At 37.1% G+C, this 13,402-nt stretch overlaps 1 protein-coding gene across 7 annotated transcripts in view; it reads right to left on the bottom strand.

Moving 5' to 3' along the window:
* The window catches only part of Pfkfb1 (6-phosphofructo-2-kinase/fructose-2,6-biphosphatase 1), a 63,423-nt gene that overhangs the window by 4,212 nt on the left and 45,809 nt on the right, over positions 1-13,402 (bottom strand). For all 7 annotated transcript variants that reach the window (XM_048336862.1, XM_048336863.1, XM_048336865.1 and 4 more), the window contains 2 exons: positions 9,981-10,085; positions 512-641 (listed from right to left, as the gene is read on the bottom strand). In XM_048336862.1, coding sequence (XP_048192819.1) covers positions 512-641; positions 9,981-10,085 — 235 coding nt within the window. The remainder of the gene's footprint in view (positions 1-511; positions 642-9,980; positions 10,086-13,402) is intronic.

Genomic DNA, 13,402 nt, shown 5'->3' on the forward strand with positions numbered 1-13,402 from the left:
ATAGCTTAAGTGCAATGCCAGGGCCCTGGGTTCAAGCCCCAGTACTGGCAACAAAAAAAAGGAAAAATTATTGCTACCGCAAAGAGAAACCTATAATTAGGGTCAGAGGCCACAAAAGGTCATCTCACTCAAAGAAAGTACACTTCAGACAAATGCTGACTCAACATTTTAGGCTGAGGTGGACTTAATGCTGGCTTTAAAACCATTACCTCAGAACAATACAACAGCCCATATAAATATCATGAACCATTCTAAGCTCTTTATGTATGTTTTTCATTGAAACTTCACCATTCACTTTCCCTATTTTATAGATGAGCAAACTGAGGCTCACACAGGTTATAGTACTTTGTCATGGGTAGTATGACTTAGTATGAAACAAAGAGTCACAGCCTAGGTGTTCTTGATTCAGATACTGTACTTTTAACCAGTAAGATATAAATCTCCACTTGCTGGTATCAGCATCTCAAATCACATCCCCATCCCCATGCTAGGACAAAGAGAAGGGTATTACCTGAACTTTTATCCAGAAAGTAGGCCAGGAGACACCGCATGACAGCCTGGTGGCAGATCACCAAAACATTCTCCTGTCGCTCTAGCTCCATTATAACTGGCTCCAGACGCTGAACCAGATCCTCATAGGACTAAAGGTGAGAAATATTTGGGTAAGAAAGAAAGATGAGACATATTTACTGGAGAGGAAGATTGCCCAGGAATTGGAAAAACCTGGCTAGGAGGCCTGTTGAGTTAGTGATCCAACAGCTGGACCATACATAATTCCTTTTCTATTTAGGGTGTCAGTTTCTTATCTGTTAAATAGATGTGTGAAATATATTCTAAATATTATAAAATATATAATAAATACATTATATAACACAATATATGATATATCAAATATATGTGATATATGACATATATGCGTTATGTATCACATATTGGATATGTGATCTATAATGTATATATTTGTTATATATGTGTCTATACATGTGTACACACATAAAAACATATATGGCTACATAACAACAAAATTCTCATTTCAAAAGAATAAGGAAATTCTGGCGTTCCAAAATGAAGAGAAAAAGAAAAAATAGTGGTAAGGGATGTAGAAGCCATAGTTGTCCTTTAGGTACTTAGTAAGGCTTTTAAAAGAAATTTATAGAATTATGAGACAAGAGGTTAGGTGGGTGACATGGGAGATTTGGAACCAAGATTAACAAATCTGAGATTCTCAAAGGGCACACCTATACATTCTCAGTAAAATATAAACCAGCAAAAGTTCATCCACAGGCAAAAGGCAACAGCAAGAAAATGTATCAGTCCCTCTATGATTTTTGCTGAAAATAAAACTTAGGGAAATCCTCCTGTATGAATTTATAACTCTAGCCTGGTACTGGTGGCTCATGCCTATAATCCTAGCTACTCAGGAAGCTGAGATCTAAGGATTGCAGTTCAAAGCAAACCCAAGGCAGGAAAGTCTGTGAGACTCTTATCTCTGATGATCCCCCAAGAAACCTGAAAGTGGAGCTGTAGCTCAAGTGGTACAACCTGATTTCAAGCTCCAAGACCAACCAACACACATATACACAAAAAGAATTTATAACTTTAAGTTCCCTTGGATGGCTTTGTGATTCTGAATTGCACTATATATGTGGTTTACAAATGTTTTGCTAAGAGGTTTTTTGTTTTTTTTAATGGTCTTGAGTTTTTAGCTTCCAGGAGTAACTGGAAAAAGCAAATGGAAATTCTCTATAGATTTTCTCACCTCTGCTGCAAGAGATTTCCACAGAGAAATTCTTGTCAAAATGGAGCTCAAAAACAGATAAGGAAATAAGCTACTATGGATGAAAATCAGAAATAACAGGAATATAATCCTAAAACTCTAAGATAAAGGATGAACAATATAAAATTAATGCTTGAAATATTGAAAGAAACAAAATATGCAGTAAAAATGTAAGAAAGAAGCAAGATGGTATTAAATATATGATAGAGATTTCAGAAAGAACTAAATAGAATTTCAGAAGGGAAAACTATTCATTAAAGTTGATAAGTAGCCTGGGAATGTGGCTTAGCGGCAGAGTGCTTGCCTTGCATGGATGAAGCCCTGAGTTTGATTCCTCTGTACTACATAAACAGAAAAAGCCAGAAGCGGCGCAGTGACTCAAGTGGTAGAGTGCTAGTCTTGAGCAAAAGGAAGCCAGGGACAGTGCTCAGGCCCTGAGTTCAAGCCCCAGGACTGGCAAAAGAAAAAAAGTAAAGTTGATAAGTAAATGGAGGGGATAGAGACAGCATATTAAGTAAGATTTAATTTCTGAGGTGAATTGGAAGATAAAACTGAGCAAAAATTTCTAGAAGCCAACAAAGAAACAGAAAAGGATAGAAGAGAAGGAACATGAAGGATGAAGAGAGGAGTAACACTTGTCTAATAGTATTTCCAAAAAGAGGTAACAGAAATGTGAGGAAAGAATTGTGTTTTTGTTTTTTGGTCAGTCCTGGGGCTTGAACTCGGCCTGGGAGCTGTCCCTGAGCTCTTCAGATCAAGGCTAGCGCTCTACCACTGGAGGTACAGTGCTACTTCTGGCTTTCTGGTGGTTAATTGGTGATAAGAGTCTCAAGGACTTTCCTGCCCAGGATGTCAAAACAAAGATACAAAGAAAACAAAGATACAAGTTACAATATACATATTAATTATGCATATTAAAATATTAGAATGCTGAGTGTAAGATGGTGTTTTAGAGGTAGCCAACACTTTGCTGTGTTTTCATAACACTGAGGCTCGGGGATAGATAGGTGACAAGGAAGAGCAAGGGCGGGCAAAAAGTAAACAAGCTAGATGAAGTTTAGAATTTCAACTTTGGATTTATATAAGAAGCAAGTCACCCTAACATAGAGCTCTCAGCAAAACAGTAATGTAGGGGGTAACCCTGTCGGACCTACCTCACCCTGTTAACTGCCTTTTCTAGTCTAACTTGTCTGGTGTTCAGGGAGGAAAAACAAATATTCCCCAGAAAGTAAATCAAAATCACAAGGCTGAGGGGTAACTTACCTTCTTTTCCTCAGCAAGGAAGGAAAACTGGCATTTTTTAATGTTTTTGTTTTGTTGTGGTGATGATTTGTTGCAGTTTTTATTCTGTTCTTGTCCTTAGTACTCAGAGTTTTCACTTTTAGCTTCTATTACTCCAGTAATTCATATAACTCCATCCCATACATTTTCCCTTCATTCCTATTTTGCTTCTTCTATTTCCTTTCTAGAGCACCATTTTTTGATATTTAATTATTAATACCTCTCGAGAAAATAACTTTAAAACCTTTGTGTATCCTATAAGTATTCTAGCTTCTTTCTTTTCTAACTTAATTGGGAGTGTAGCTAATGTTTTGTACTATGGGTATCTGATGTGTTTTAAATAGTTGTTTTTGTTATTGCTGCTTGTTTTCTCTCTATTAAATGACAGTAGGGCTTGTGACCCCTAGAGAAGACTCTACTAAGAAACCTCCAAAAATCCTTCAAACAATATAGGAAGATGGCTAAGATTCAGCTCAAGTGGTACAATGCTTGCCTAGTAAGCATGAAGCCCTGAGTTCAAATACAAGTATCACCCAAACAAATACAAAGAGACACCCATCCTGAGATGTGCACAAATCACAATGTAGAAACATAAGAAATAAAAATAGAGAGACTGTAACTTCTCCAAAGCTCATAATACCTTAATAACCAAAGTGGAGGTACTAACATGGAAAAGAATTCAAAATGCAAGTTTTAAAAATGGTTGATATGCTGAGTGCTGGTACATAAAGCTCAAAACTATAATCCTTGTTACTCAGGAGGCTAAGATCTGAATATTGCAGTTTTTTTTTTGTTGTTGTTGTTTTGGCCATTCCTGGGCCTTGGACTCAGGGCCTGAGCACTGTCCCTGGCACTGTCCCTGGCTTCTTCCTGCTCAAGGCTAGCACTCCGCCACCTGAGCCACAGCGCCCCTTCTGGCCATTTTCCATATATGTGGTGCTGGGGAATTGAACCAAGAGCTTTATGTGTAGGAGGAAAGCACTCTTGCCACTAGGCCATATTCCCAGCCCTGAATATTGCAGTTTTAAGACAGCTCAGTTGGTGAGACTCTCATCTCATCAACCACCAAAACGCCAAAAGTAGAGTTGTGGCTCAAGTGGTAGAGTGACAGCCTCGAGCACAAAAGCTCAAGGACATTACCCAGGTCCTGAGATTAAGCCCTAAGACTACATGGATGAGAAATTCAAAGCTATTTAATTTTGAAAAAAAGGAAATGATAAAAATAAAAATCTCAATAAATCAAATAAAAAACAAAGTTTAAATCATCATAGATGATATCAAACAGAAGAATGCATCTAAAGTATTGAAGACAAGGTTGAGATAGTACTATATTCAGATAGAAATAAAGGAATAAAAATAAGTAAGTGTGAACTAAGCTTTTAAGAACTTTGGGACATGATCAAGAGAACAAAACTGAGAATCCACAGGGTAGAAGAAGGAGCAAGATAAAAACTAAAGGTATAGGAAAACAATTAAATGGAATTATTAGAGAAATCTAGGGAAATACAGGAAGCATTTGGTATCCAAAATAGACATAATCAAAAAGAATCTCTCCATTTCCCATTGCAGTTAAAATGCCAAGAGTAGAGAACAATGAAGGGATATTAAAAACTGCAAGAGCAAAATGCCAACTTACAGGTAAAGGCAAAATCATCAAAATTTTATCAAACCTCTAAACCCTAAATCCTAAGAAAGCATAAAATAAGATAGACAAAGCCCCAAGAGTAAATAATTGCCCATTAAGAGCACCATATCTGGGGCTGGGAATGTGGCTTGGTGGTAGAGTGCTTGCCTAGCATGAGTGAAGCCCTGGGTTTGATTTTTCAGTATCACATAAACAGAAAACGCCCGAAGAGTCACTGTGGCTCAAGAGGTAGAATGCTAGACTTGAGCAAAAGAAGCTCAGGGACAGTGCCCAGGCCCTGAGTTCAAGCCCCGGTACTGGCAAAAAAAAGAGCACCATACCCAATGTATACCTTAAAATCAATGAAGAAATAGAGACCTTCAAAGAAAACCTCAGAATAAACAATCCAATAAGTATCCTATGTACTGAGGAGGAATAAAGACAGTCACAAACATGAGAGAACAGGAGAGAATACATTTCACAAGGAATTTATAAATACATGTAAAGAGGAAAGAATCAAATATGTTTAACTCAATGAAGCAACAACCTAAGATGAATGAGAGCAAAAGAACAAATCATAATAGAATCAACCATAAAAAAAAACCCACAAAACAACAGGAATTACTAAACTCCCCTTGATAACTCTAAATGACTTTAATGCTCTAATGAAAAGTCATAGAATAGATTATTGGATTAAAAACAAGATCTACTTATTTGTTATCAAGAATACACATGCTGGAAGTGAAAGGATGGAAAACAATATACCAAGCAACGGAAGCCACAAACAAGCGTGGGTATCTATTTTTACCTGACAAAACAGACTTAAAGCCAAAATTAGTCATAAGAGATAAAGAGGGTAAATACAATATCAAAAGGAATAATCCATCATGAAGATGTAATTCCTTCTGTAATCTTAGCTACTCAGGAGCCTGGGATCTGAAGATGGTGGTTAGAAGCTAGCCTGGGCAAGAAAATCCATGAGACTCATATCCAATAAATTACTCAGAAAAAGCCAGAAGTGGCCCTGTGGCTCAAGTGGTAGAGGACTATCCTTTAATCTAAGAAGCTCAGGGATATCACCCAGGACCTTAGGTCAAGCCTCAGGACCAGCAAAAATAAATAAATTTGTAAATTTATATGCACCAAATATTGGTACCCAATTCCATAAAACACACACTACTGGATACAAAGGTCCAGCTATTATAATAGTGGATGGGTGGATCTAATATCCCACACACAGTAGCCACAAAAATAAAACCCTAGCAATAATCCTAAGCCAGGTAAAAGACTTCTATGCAATTATAAAACACTGAAGAAAGTAAGGACACTGGAAAATGAAAAGACTTGTTCATGGACCAGTTGAATTAATACTGTGAAAATGACTAGAGTACCATAAACAATATACAGATTCAACTCAGCCTACTTCAAAATTCCAATAACATTCTTCACAGAGTTTTAAAAATTCCTAAAATTCATATGGAAGCACAAAAGGTCCTGAATATCCAAAGAAACCCTGAATAAAAAGAGCAATGCTTGGGCTGGCAATGTGGCTTAGTGGTAGAGTGCTTGCCTAGCATGCATGAAGCCCTGGGCTTGATTCCTCAGTACCACATAAACAGAGAAATCCAGAAGTAGCACTGTGGCTCAAGTGGTAGAGTGCTAGCCTTGAGCAAAAGAGGCCCAGGGACGATGCCCAGGCCCTGAGTTCAAGCCCCAGGATTGGCACAAATAAAATAGAGCAATGCTGGAGGTATTATACCTGACTTCAAATTAGACTTTAGAGTCATAGTAATAAAACCTAAAAGTAGATCAACCTTATGATCCTGCCATTATCACTCCTGGGCATTTACCTGAAGGAATTTAAGTAAGCATACACTAGAGACACACCTTCCACCCATGTTTACTCCAGCACTCTTCACAGTAGCCGAACTAGGGAATCAGCCTAGATATGATAGTGAATATGTAGTATACATACACAATGGAATATTATTCAACCATAATTAAGAAAGATTGTGTCATTTGCCAGAAAACTGATGGAATTGTTAGGCAAAATAAGCCAGACTCAGAATGATAAACATTGTATGTTTTTCTCAAGTGGGGAATCTAGATCTATAAATACAAACAAACTATGCCTAAACAGGTGAATATTTGAGGAGAAGGAAAACAGGGGAGGGGGAAGGAGACTGAGAGGGGGACAGGGAGTAAATAGGATCAGAGTACAAAATAAATGTGTGGAAATGTCATAGTGAAATATGTTACTTTGTACAATTAAAAAGAATAAATCACAATAAATAAAAAATATCCTAGTTAGTTACATAACAACATAGAAGAGAGAACTATTTTGAGTGATTTTAAAGAATAATGTTCTGTGACAAACAATACAAAAAGAAAAGAGAACAAAAACAGCAACAGTGGCAACAAAAGGGTGTCTCTTGTTTCCTTTTTTTGGAATTCATTTCAAAGAATATTATTATTATTATTTTTAATTTCGTATAACTCCACTTTGGCCTTCTCAAAGAATATTATTTTTACTTGATCATCTATTCATAGCTATTGAGCCTTTGCCCATTACTCCTATGCTTTGCCTCCTTTGCCTTCCATATGTTAATGACTAGGGTCCTATATAATTTATCATGTCCTGGCTTTAGTTATTTGTTTTGGTCATTCAGTGTGTTTACTTTAGATTTATAGGTACATTCTAGTTACCACAAATGAAGGAAACCATAGTTCTGGCTTACTTTAATTAATATAATATTTTCCAAGTCTTTCCATTTCCTTACAAATGGTACAATATCATTCTTTCTGATGGATGAATAGAATTCCATTCTGTATATTTATCACGTTTTCTTGATCCATTAGTCCAGTGGGGGACTTCTAGGTTATGTGCTAGGTTATGAACTGGATATTTTATGAGTAAGGATGGGAAGGAAAGATTGGAAGAGAGCGATGGAAGGGGAATAATGGTTAAAAAAAAGAATTGTGCTGATTGTACCTGATTCATGTAACTGTAACCCTTCTGTATATCCACTACACAAAAACAATAAAAAATAGTAATATTTGGCCTTATACAGTTAGTGGTATACTTTTAGGAATGGAATGAACTAGGATGAAACCTTTCAAATGTTAAATATAACCTCTAAAAATATGGAAACAGATTATATAACTTAAATGTGGGTGTATAAAGATAATGGTAAAGAAAGCAGGGGAAAGCTGGATGTGCAGTGGTTGACACCTGTAGTTCTAGCTACTTAGGCAGTAGAGATTGGGAGGATTGTGGCCCAAGGCTAGCCAAGGGAAAAAGTTAGCAAGCATCCATCTAAAAAAAAAGAAGCTGGGTATGGTGGCATATGTCTGTCATCCCAGCTTTGTGGGAGGCATAAGAAGAGGATCACAAGTCCAGGCCAAAAAAACAAAGCTCTTCTTGAAAAGTATCTAAATCAAAAAGGACTGGAGATGTGGCTCAAGTGCCTAGAGAGTACTTGCCTAGCAAATGAGAGACCTTGAGTTAAAACACTAGTACTACCACCAAAAAGAAAAGGCAGAAGAGGAAATAAGCATAGAGAATCAAGACAACATAATATAAAGAAACGTTAAAAATCAATAGTTATGGGCTGGGGATATAGCCTAGTGGCAAGAGTGCCTGCCTTGGATACATGAGGCCCTAGGTTCGATTCCCCAGCACCACATATACAGAAAACGGCCAGAAGTGGCGCTGTGGCTCAAGTGGCAGAGTGCTAGCCTTGAGCGGGAAGAAGCCAGGGACAGTGCTCAGGCCCTGAGTCCAAGGCCCAGGACTGGCCAAAAAAAAAAAAATCAATAGTTATGATACTAATGAATACCAAATTTATCATTCAAAAATTTACTCAAAAGACATATTTCAGTTTGGATTGATAATAACAAAATCCAAGTATAAGCTGTTTGCCAAAGACACAAAACAAGAAGTTGAAAGTATATGAGTAATGATAAATAAAACTAGTCATCAGGAACAATCCTAGATCGCTATGTTAATGTTAGATAAGATATACTTTCAGGCAAATAACACTATAAGAAAATACATTTAGTCATTATGTAATAATAAAATGTTTGATTTACAAAGAAGATGAATTGCCTTAATTTATATGCCTCTAATAGCATAACTTCAAAAACTATAAAGAAAAATGATGGCAACTTTTGATTGACTTTGTGAGCTATTTCTGAGGATGAAGGCAAACATCTGAAAGTGCTTCATAGCTGAAAAGAATATCAATTGTTTTCCCTTTCCAAATACTGTACTTTTCTGATAACTGCTCACAGGAAATTGTATTGGAAATAGAGTATGACATTAGAGTATGACAAACATTCTAAATAGAGGCTGAATTGAAAGCAATAACCATTCATCTCATATGGAAATGGGTAAATGATGATCTGTTTCCTGTGGTGGCAAAGAGGTTGATTAACGTAATACCTATTGTCCCTTGGGGGTAATGCCAACTACCCAGAGACGCTGGAACTTTCAGCAACTTGCAACAAGCAATCACATAATTAAAAGTACAATGAATTATTTCAAGTGTCTTCAGTGAGGGTGTACCCAGGACAATGTATAGGATAAAACGGTTTCTCCTAAAAGGAGAGAGAGCATTAGCAGGCACATTTGTAGCTTGTGGCTTTTCTGACATTGAGTCTTGCTATGTAACCCACACTGATCTGGAATTTGAGATTCTTTTGGACTTTGTATACTGAGCACCAGGATTTCAAGTATATGTTACCATGTGTATCAGTATGTAACTTAAAAAAAATGCCTTGGTTGTCTTCCTCTTCTTCTACTTCCTCTTCCTCTTCCTCCTCCTCCTCCTCCTCCTCCTCCTCCTCCTCCTCCTCCTCCTCCTCCTCCTCCTCTTCCTCCTCCTCCTCCTCCTCCTCCTCCTCCTCTCCCCATTCTTCTTATCACTATTATTATATTTTAGTAGTTGTACAAAGGAATTTCCATTAAATAAAGCAGGTTATGAATATAATATATCTTCATAAACGTCACCCCTTTCAACATCCTTACCCATTTATTTCCTACCCATTCCTTCCCACACTCTTCTTAATTAATTTATAGGATACACATTGGATTCTTGACTGAATTCTCCCCTCTTCTCTTCATTCATCTGCCCTTTTCCCCTTGACCCTCCCTACCTCTGTTGCCCCCAATGGCAGCCATTACAAAGTATGCTTTACCCTGTCCTTGAGGCTGTTTAGGAAACTAGAATCCTGGCAGTTGGAATGAAGGTACTGTGGAAGAGATCTAATATTTAGGTTACTCCTCAAAATCTTTACCTCTCCCTTGGGATAGCGGTAGCGATATTTATCTTGGTCCCGTAGTGCAAATTCTTCAGGATAGTGTTCCTGGATTTCTTCATAAGTCATCTCTTCACAGACACCCTAAGAAAAAGCATTTAGAGATAAAAGTATTCACCTGGTAAATCCACACAGCTGTTACCATAGTTCTAAGACCAATGATATGAATAGTAGAAAATCTGTGTCTTTATGAACAAAACTCTGGAGTGGTCCCTGTTGTTTATGAGTATGTACGTGCGCAGAGGGTGTGAGTGTGTTTGAGCCGAGTGTATGGCATTTTCCTATATTGTCTCAGTATGTCTATAGGTGCATATAATACATACAAATGTGTGTTTCTATAAATATGCAAGTGGAAGGATTTGTGATTGTTTGAAAGCATATATGCAGTATACTTATGCTGCATACACGAGGTATGTTTAAGTACTTCATACCTAATGTGTGTGTATATTTGTTTCTGCATTTGCATTTGCCATGTTTTGGAGTGTGTGTGTGTGTGTGTGTGTGTGTGTGTGTGTGTGTGTGTGTGTACAGGGTCTCTGAACATCTGAGAATGTGCTTGTGTGGGTGGTTCTGTGGCACTTGTCTCCACACAGGTTTCTGTGTATCTTTGGAATGTGTATCTAGGAACATGTTTGTCACTCATTATGTTTCCATTTATATGTGTATTTGTGTGCCTGAATCTGAGATCTGTGTGAATTTGTAGTAATGTGTTGGATTTTATGTGCTATGTTCATATCAGTATATGCTCCTCTGTGTCCATGTGGGGATATATATAAGACTGTGTTTTCAATAAATGTGCCCATATTTATTTCTATACATGTATGTCTTTATGGGTACATGTGTAATGCAAGTATGACTGGTAAAAAAGGGAGTGTGTTTGTGTAATGTATGTGTGTATATGGAAGTACACCTCAAGACAGTGTCTGTGATTCTCTATGCAAGTACACTTATGTACATAGTACACACATGTATATAATATAATGTTGCTTTCCCATTGAATAGTCTTCCCAATTCCTCCTGTTCTGCCTCCCACTTTGGGATCTCTGGAAAACAAACAGGTAGCCACAAACATAGCAGAGGGTAGAAACTGGTAATGCTTAAAGGCTTCACAGTAGGCTTTGAGGAGATATATTCTTCATCTAACAAAGGTATCAGGGACTCAAAGAAAGAATTACTCAGGCATATGAGAGCTACCATCTACTGAGAAATCTCCATAGGTGAGGTGAGTGCTGGAGGTGGTGGAAAGTGATAATATGTTTCTAATGTCTCCTTGTGTATAAGGGGGCAGAAGCCTCTTTTTTCCCTTTCTTGGTGCCTGTAATGGGGCTTGAACTTAAGGCCTGGGAGGGTCCCTTAGGTTTTTTCAATCAAGGCTAACACTTTACCACTGGACCAACAGCTCTACTTCCAGCTTTTTTTGGTGTTTATTTGAAGATTAGAATCCTCCAAACTACAAAAACTGTAAAGTTTATTTTCTAAATAAAAGGGATTTTTATATATCTTTAGGGAAAATTAACTAATCAGGAAGAATACAATTAGATGTTCAAATGCAAAAATTAAGACTAATGCAAAACGTGAACTAACTTGCTAAACTCTTTCATTTAGTCCTTCCAGACCAATCCTTACTGTGCAGTGTGCTCTGCTGTGCCCAGGTTGCTAACACCAGTTTACTTTCTTATTTAGTTTTCTGGTGGCAGCTGTTGAGTAACTTTAGTTGGAGGTTGAAGAAGAATTGGCTTCTCAATAGTATACTGCCTAATCCAGTTTATCTCCACGTCTTGTTGACTTTATTATTCTTTCAGGTGATTGAAAGAAAATATAACAAGTGGACAATGTTAAAACCAGCAAGAATATATATGGCAGTCTATAAAGATTTGTCAAGATGTCTTGGATTGCACTTTTGTTGAGGGATGACTGTAAATAGTTGAAGAATGTTGATAAAAATCAAAGGATTTGGTTATGGAATCCTGTGTGATGTTAGAAGCTTTCTGTTTGTGAATAGTATGTATTAAAAATAATAAAAATTCAGAAATTAAAAAAAAGAATCCTTCGAACTATATGAACTACTCTGCCTGGGCTGGCTTCAAACCATGATCCTCAGATCTCCGCCTCCTGTATAGCTAGGATTACAGGTATTATATGAGCGACTGGCACTCTGCTTCTGGTTGTTTTTTGATACCACCTGCCAGGCTTCCTGCAGGGGTGAGGAACTGAACCCTGCCATACCCAAAAAACAGCCCTTCAGTGTTAAACCTCTTGAACTGACACTGTACATGGAAAAAAATATGCCTACTGGGCACATAGGCCCTTCTGATTGGCATCTAGCTTTTATGATGAGGCATGTTGTAATCCTTTGGCCTGGATAAAGGCCATGGGCTCCTTATTTTGTCTTTAGGAAAATTGCTTAATCCTCCCTGAATTTATCTTCTTCATTTACAAACTAAAGAGAATTACAACCACCTTATAGAAGTGTTCAGACTATTAAGCATACCATATGTAAAATATACTAGTAGAACATGTACAATCACATAAGAAAACAATACCGATGGAATTAAGCATTAATACTATTGTTAATAATAGAAAATAAGTCAATAGTTTAGGCATCATTGTCAATTTTTTCTTCTTCCTTATCCATTGCCTAGAGCCAATTTTTTAATTTCTATCTCCTCTCTCTCTCAAATCTATTCCTTTTTCCTTTCTCTCCATTTACAAGGCTGCAATTTTAGCATTTTTACATAAATACAACAATATTCTTTTTGCAGGTACTCTATGCCACTTCCTGCTATACTACTTCTCCTCATTTCTACATGGTTAACTGCCATTGAACCCTTAGGCTTTAGCTAGGTATTACATCCTCTAGACAAATTCTGAGTCTAGTCTAGGTGGATCCTGCCCTTACTTGTTTTTGTGCACAGTCCCTCCAATCAGTTGAACCATTTTTGTATTCTCCTGTTTATTTCTCTATATGCGCTATTTGATTTAGTAACTCAGTTGAAGGTAACAAAAGCAATCAGATTAATTTCTACCTCCAGCACTACCCTAGAACATGAAGAAAAAGTGTTCAATAAATGTTTGACTCATATATGGTCCAGGAATAAGCATAATCTAGACTCTTGGTGTGAAATTACATATTTTCATGCATATATCCTATTTTAAGTACATGGGATATGTAGAAGAACACTATATAACCCTTTTCTAAATATGTGCACTTCTGTATTTATGAGCCTATATAAGAAATTTCATACATACATCTGTATCTATAGAAACATTGAACAGGCAAGCAAGTTAACCTATACACATGCAAGTTGTTTACACTTGTGATAAAGCTCTTATGTTAGGGTCTAACAAGCATAACCTAAAGACAACTGCCCAGGGCCATTGTACCTATAGCACAGGTAAGA

This window comes from Perognathus longimembris, chromosome 28, assembly GCF_023159225.1.
Source record: "Perognathus longimembris pacificus isolate PPM17 chromosome 28, ASM2315922v1, whole genome shotgun sequence".
Lineage (NCBI taxonomy): Eukaryota > Metazoa > Chordata > Mammalia > Rodentia > Heteromyidae > Perognathus > Perognathus longimembris.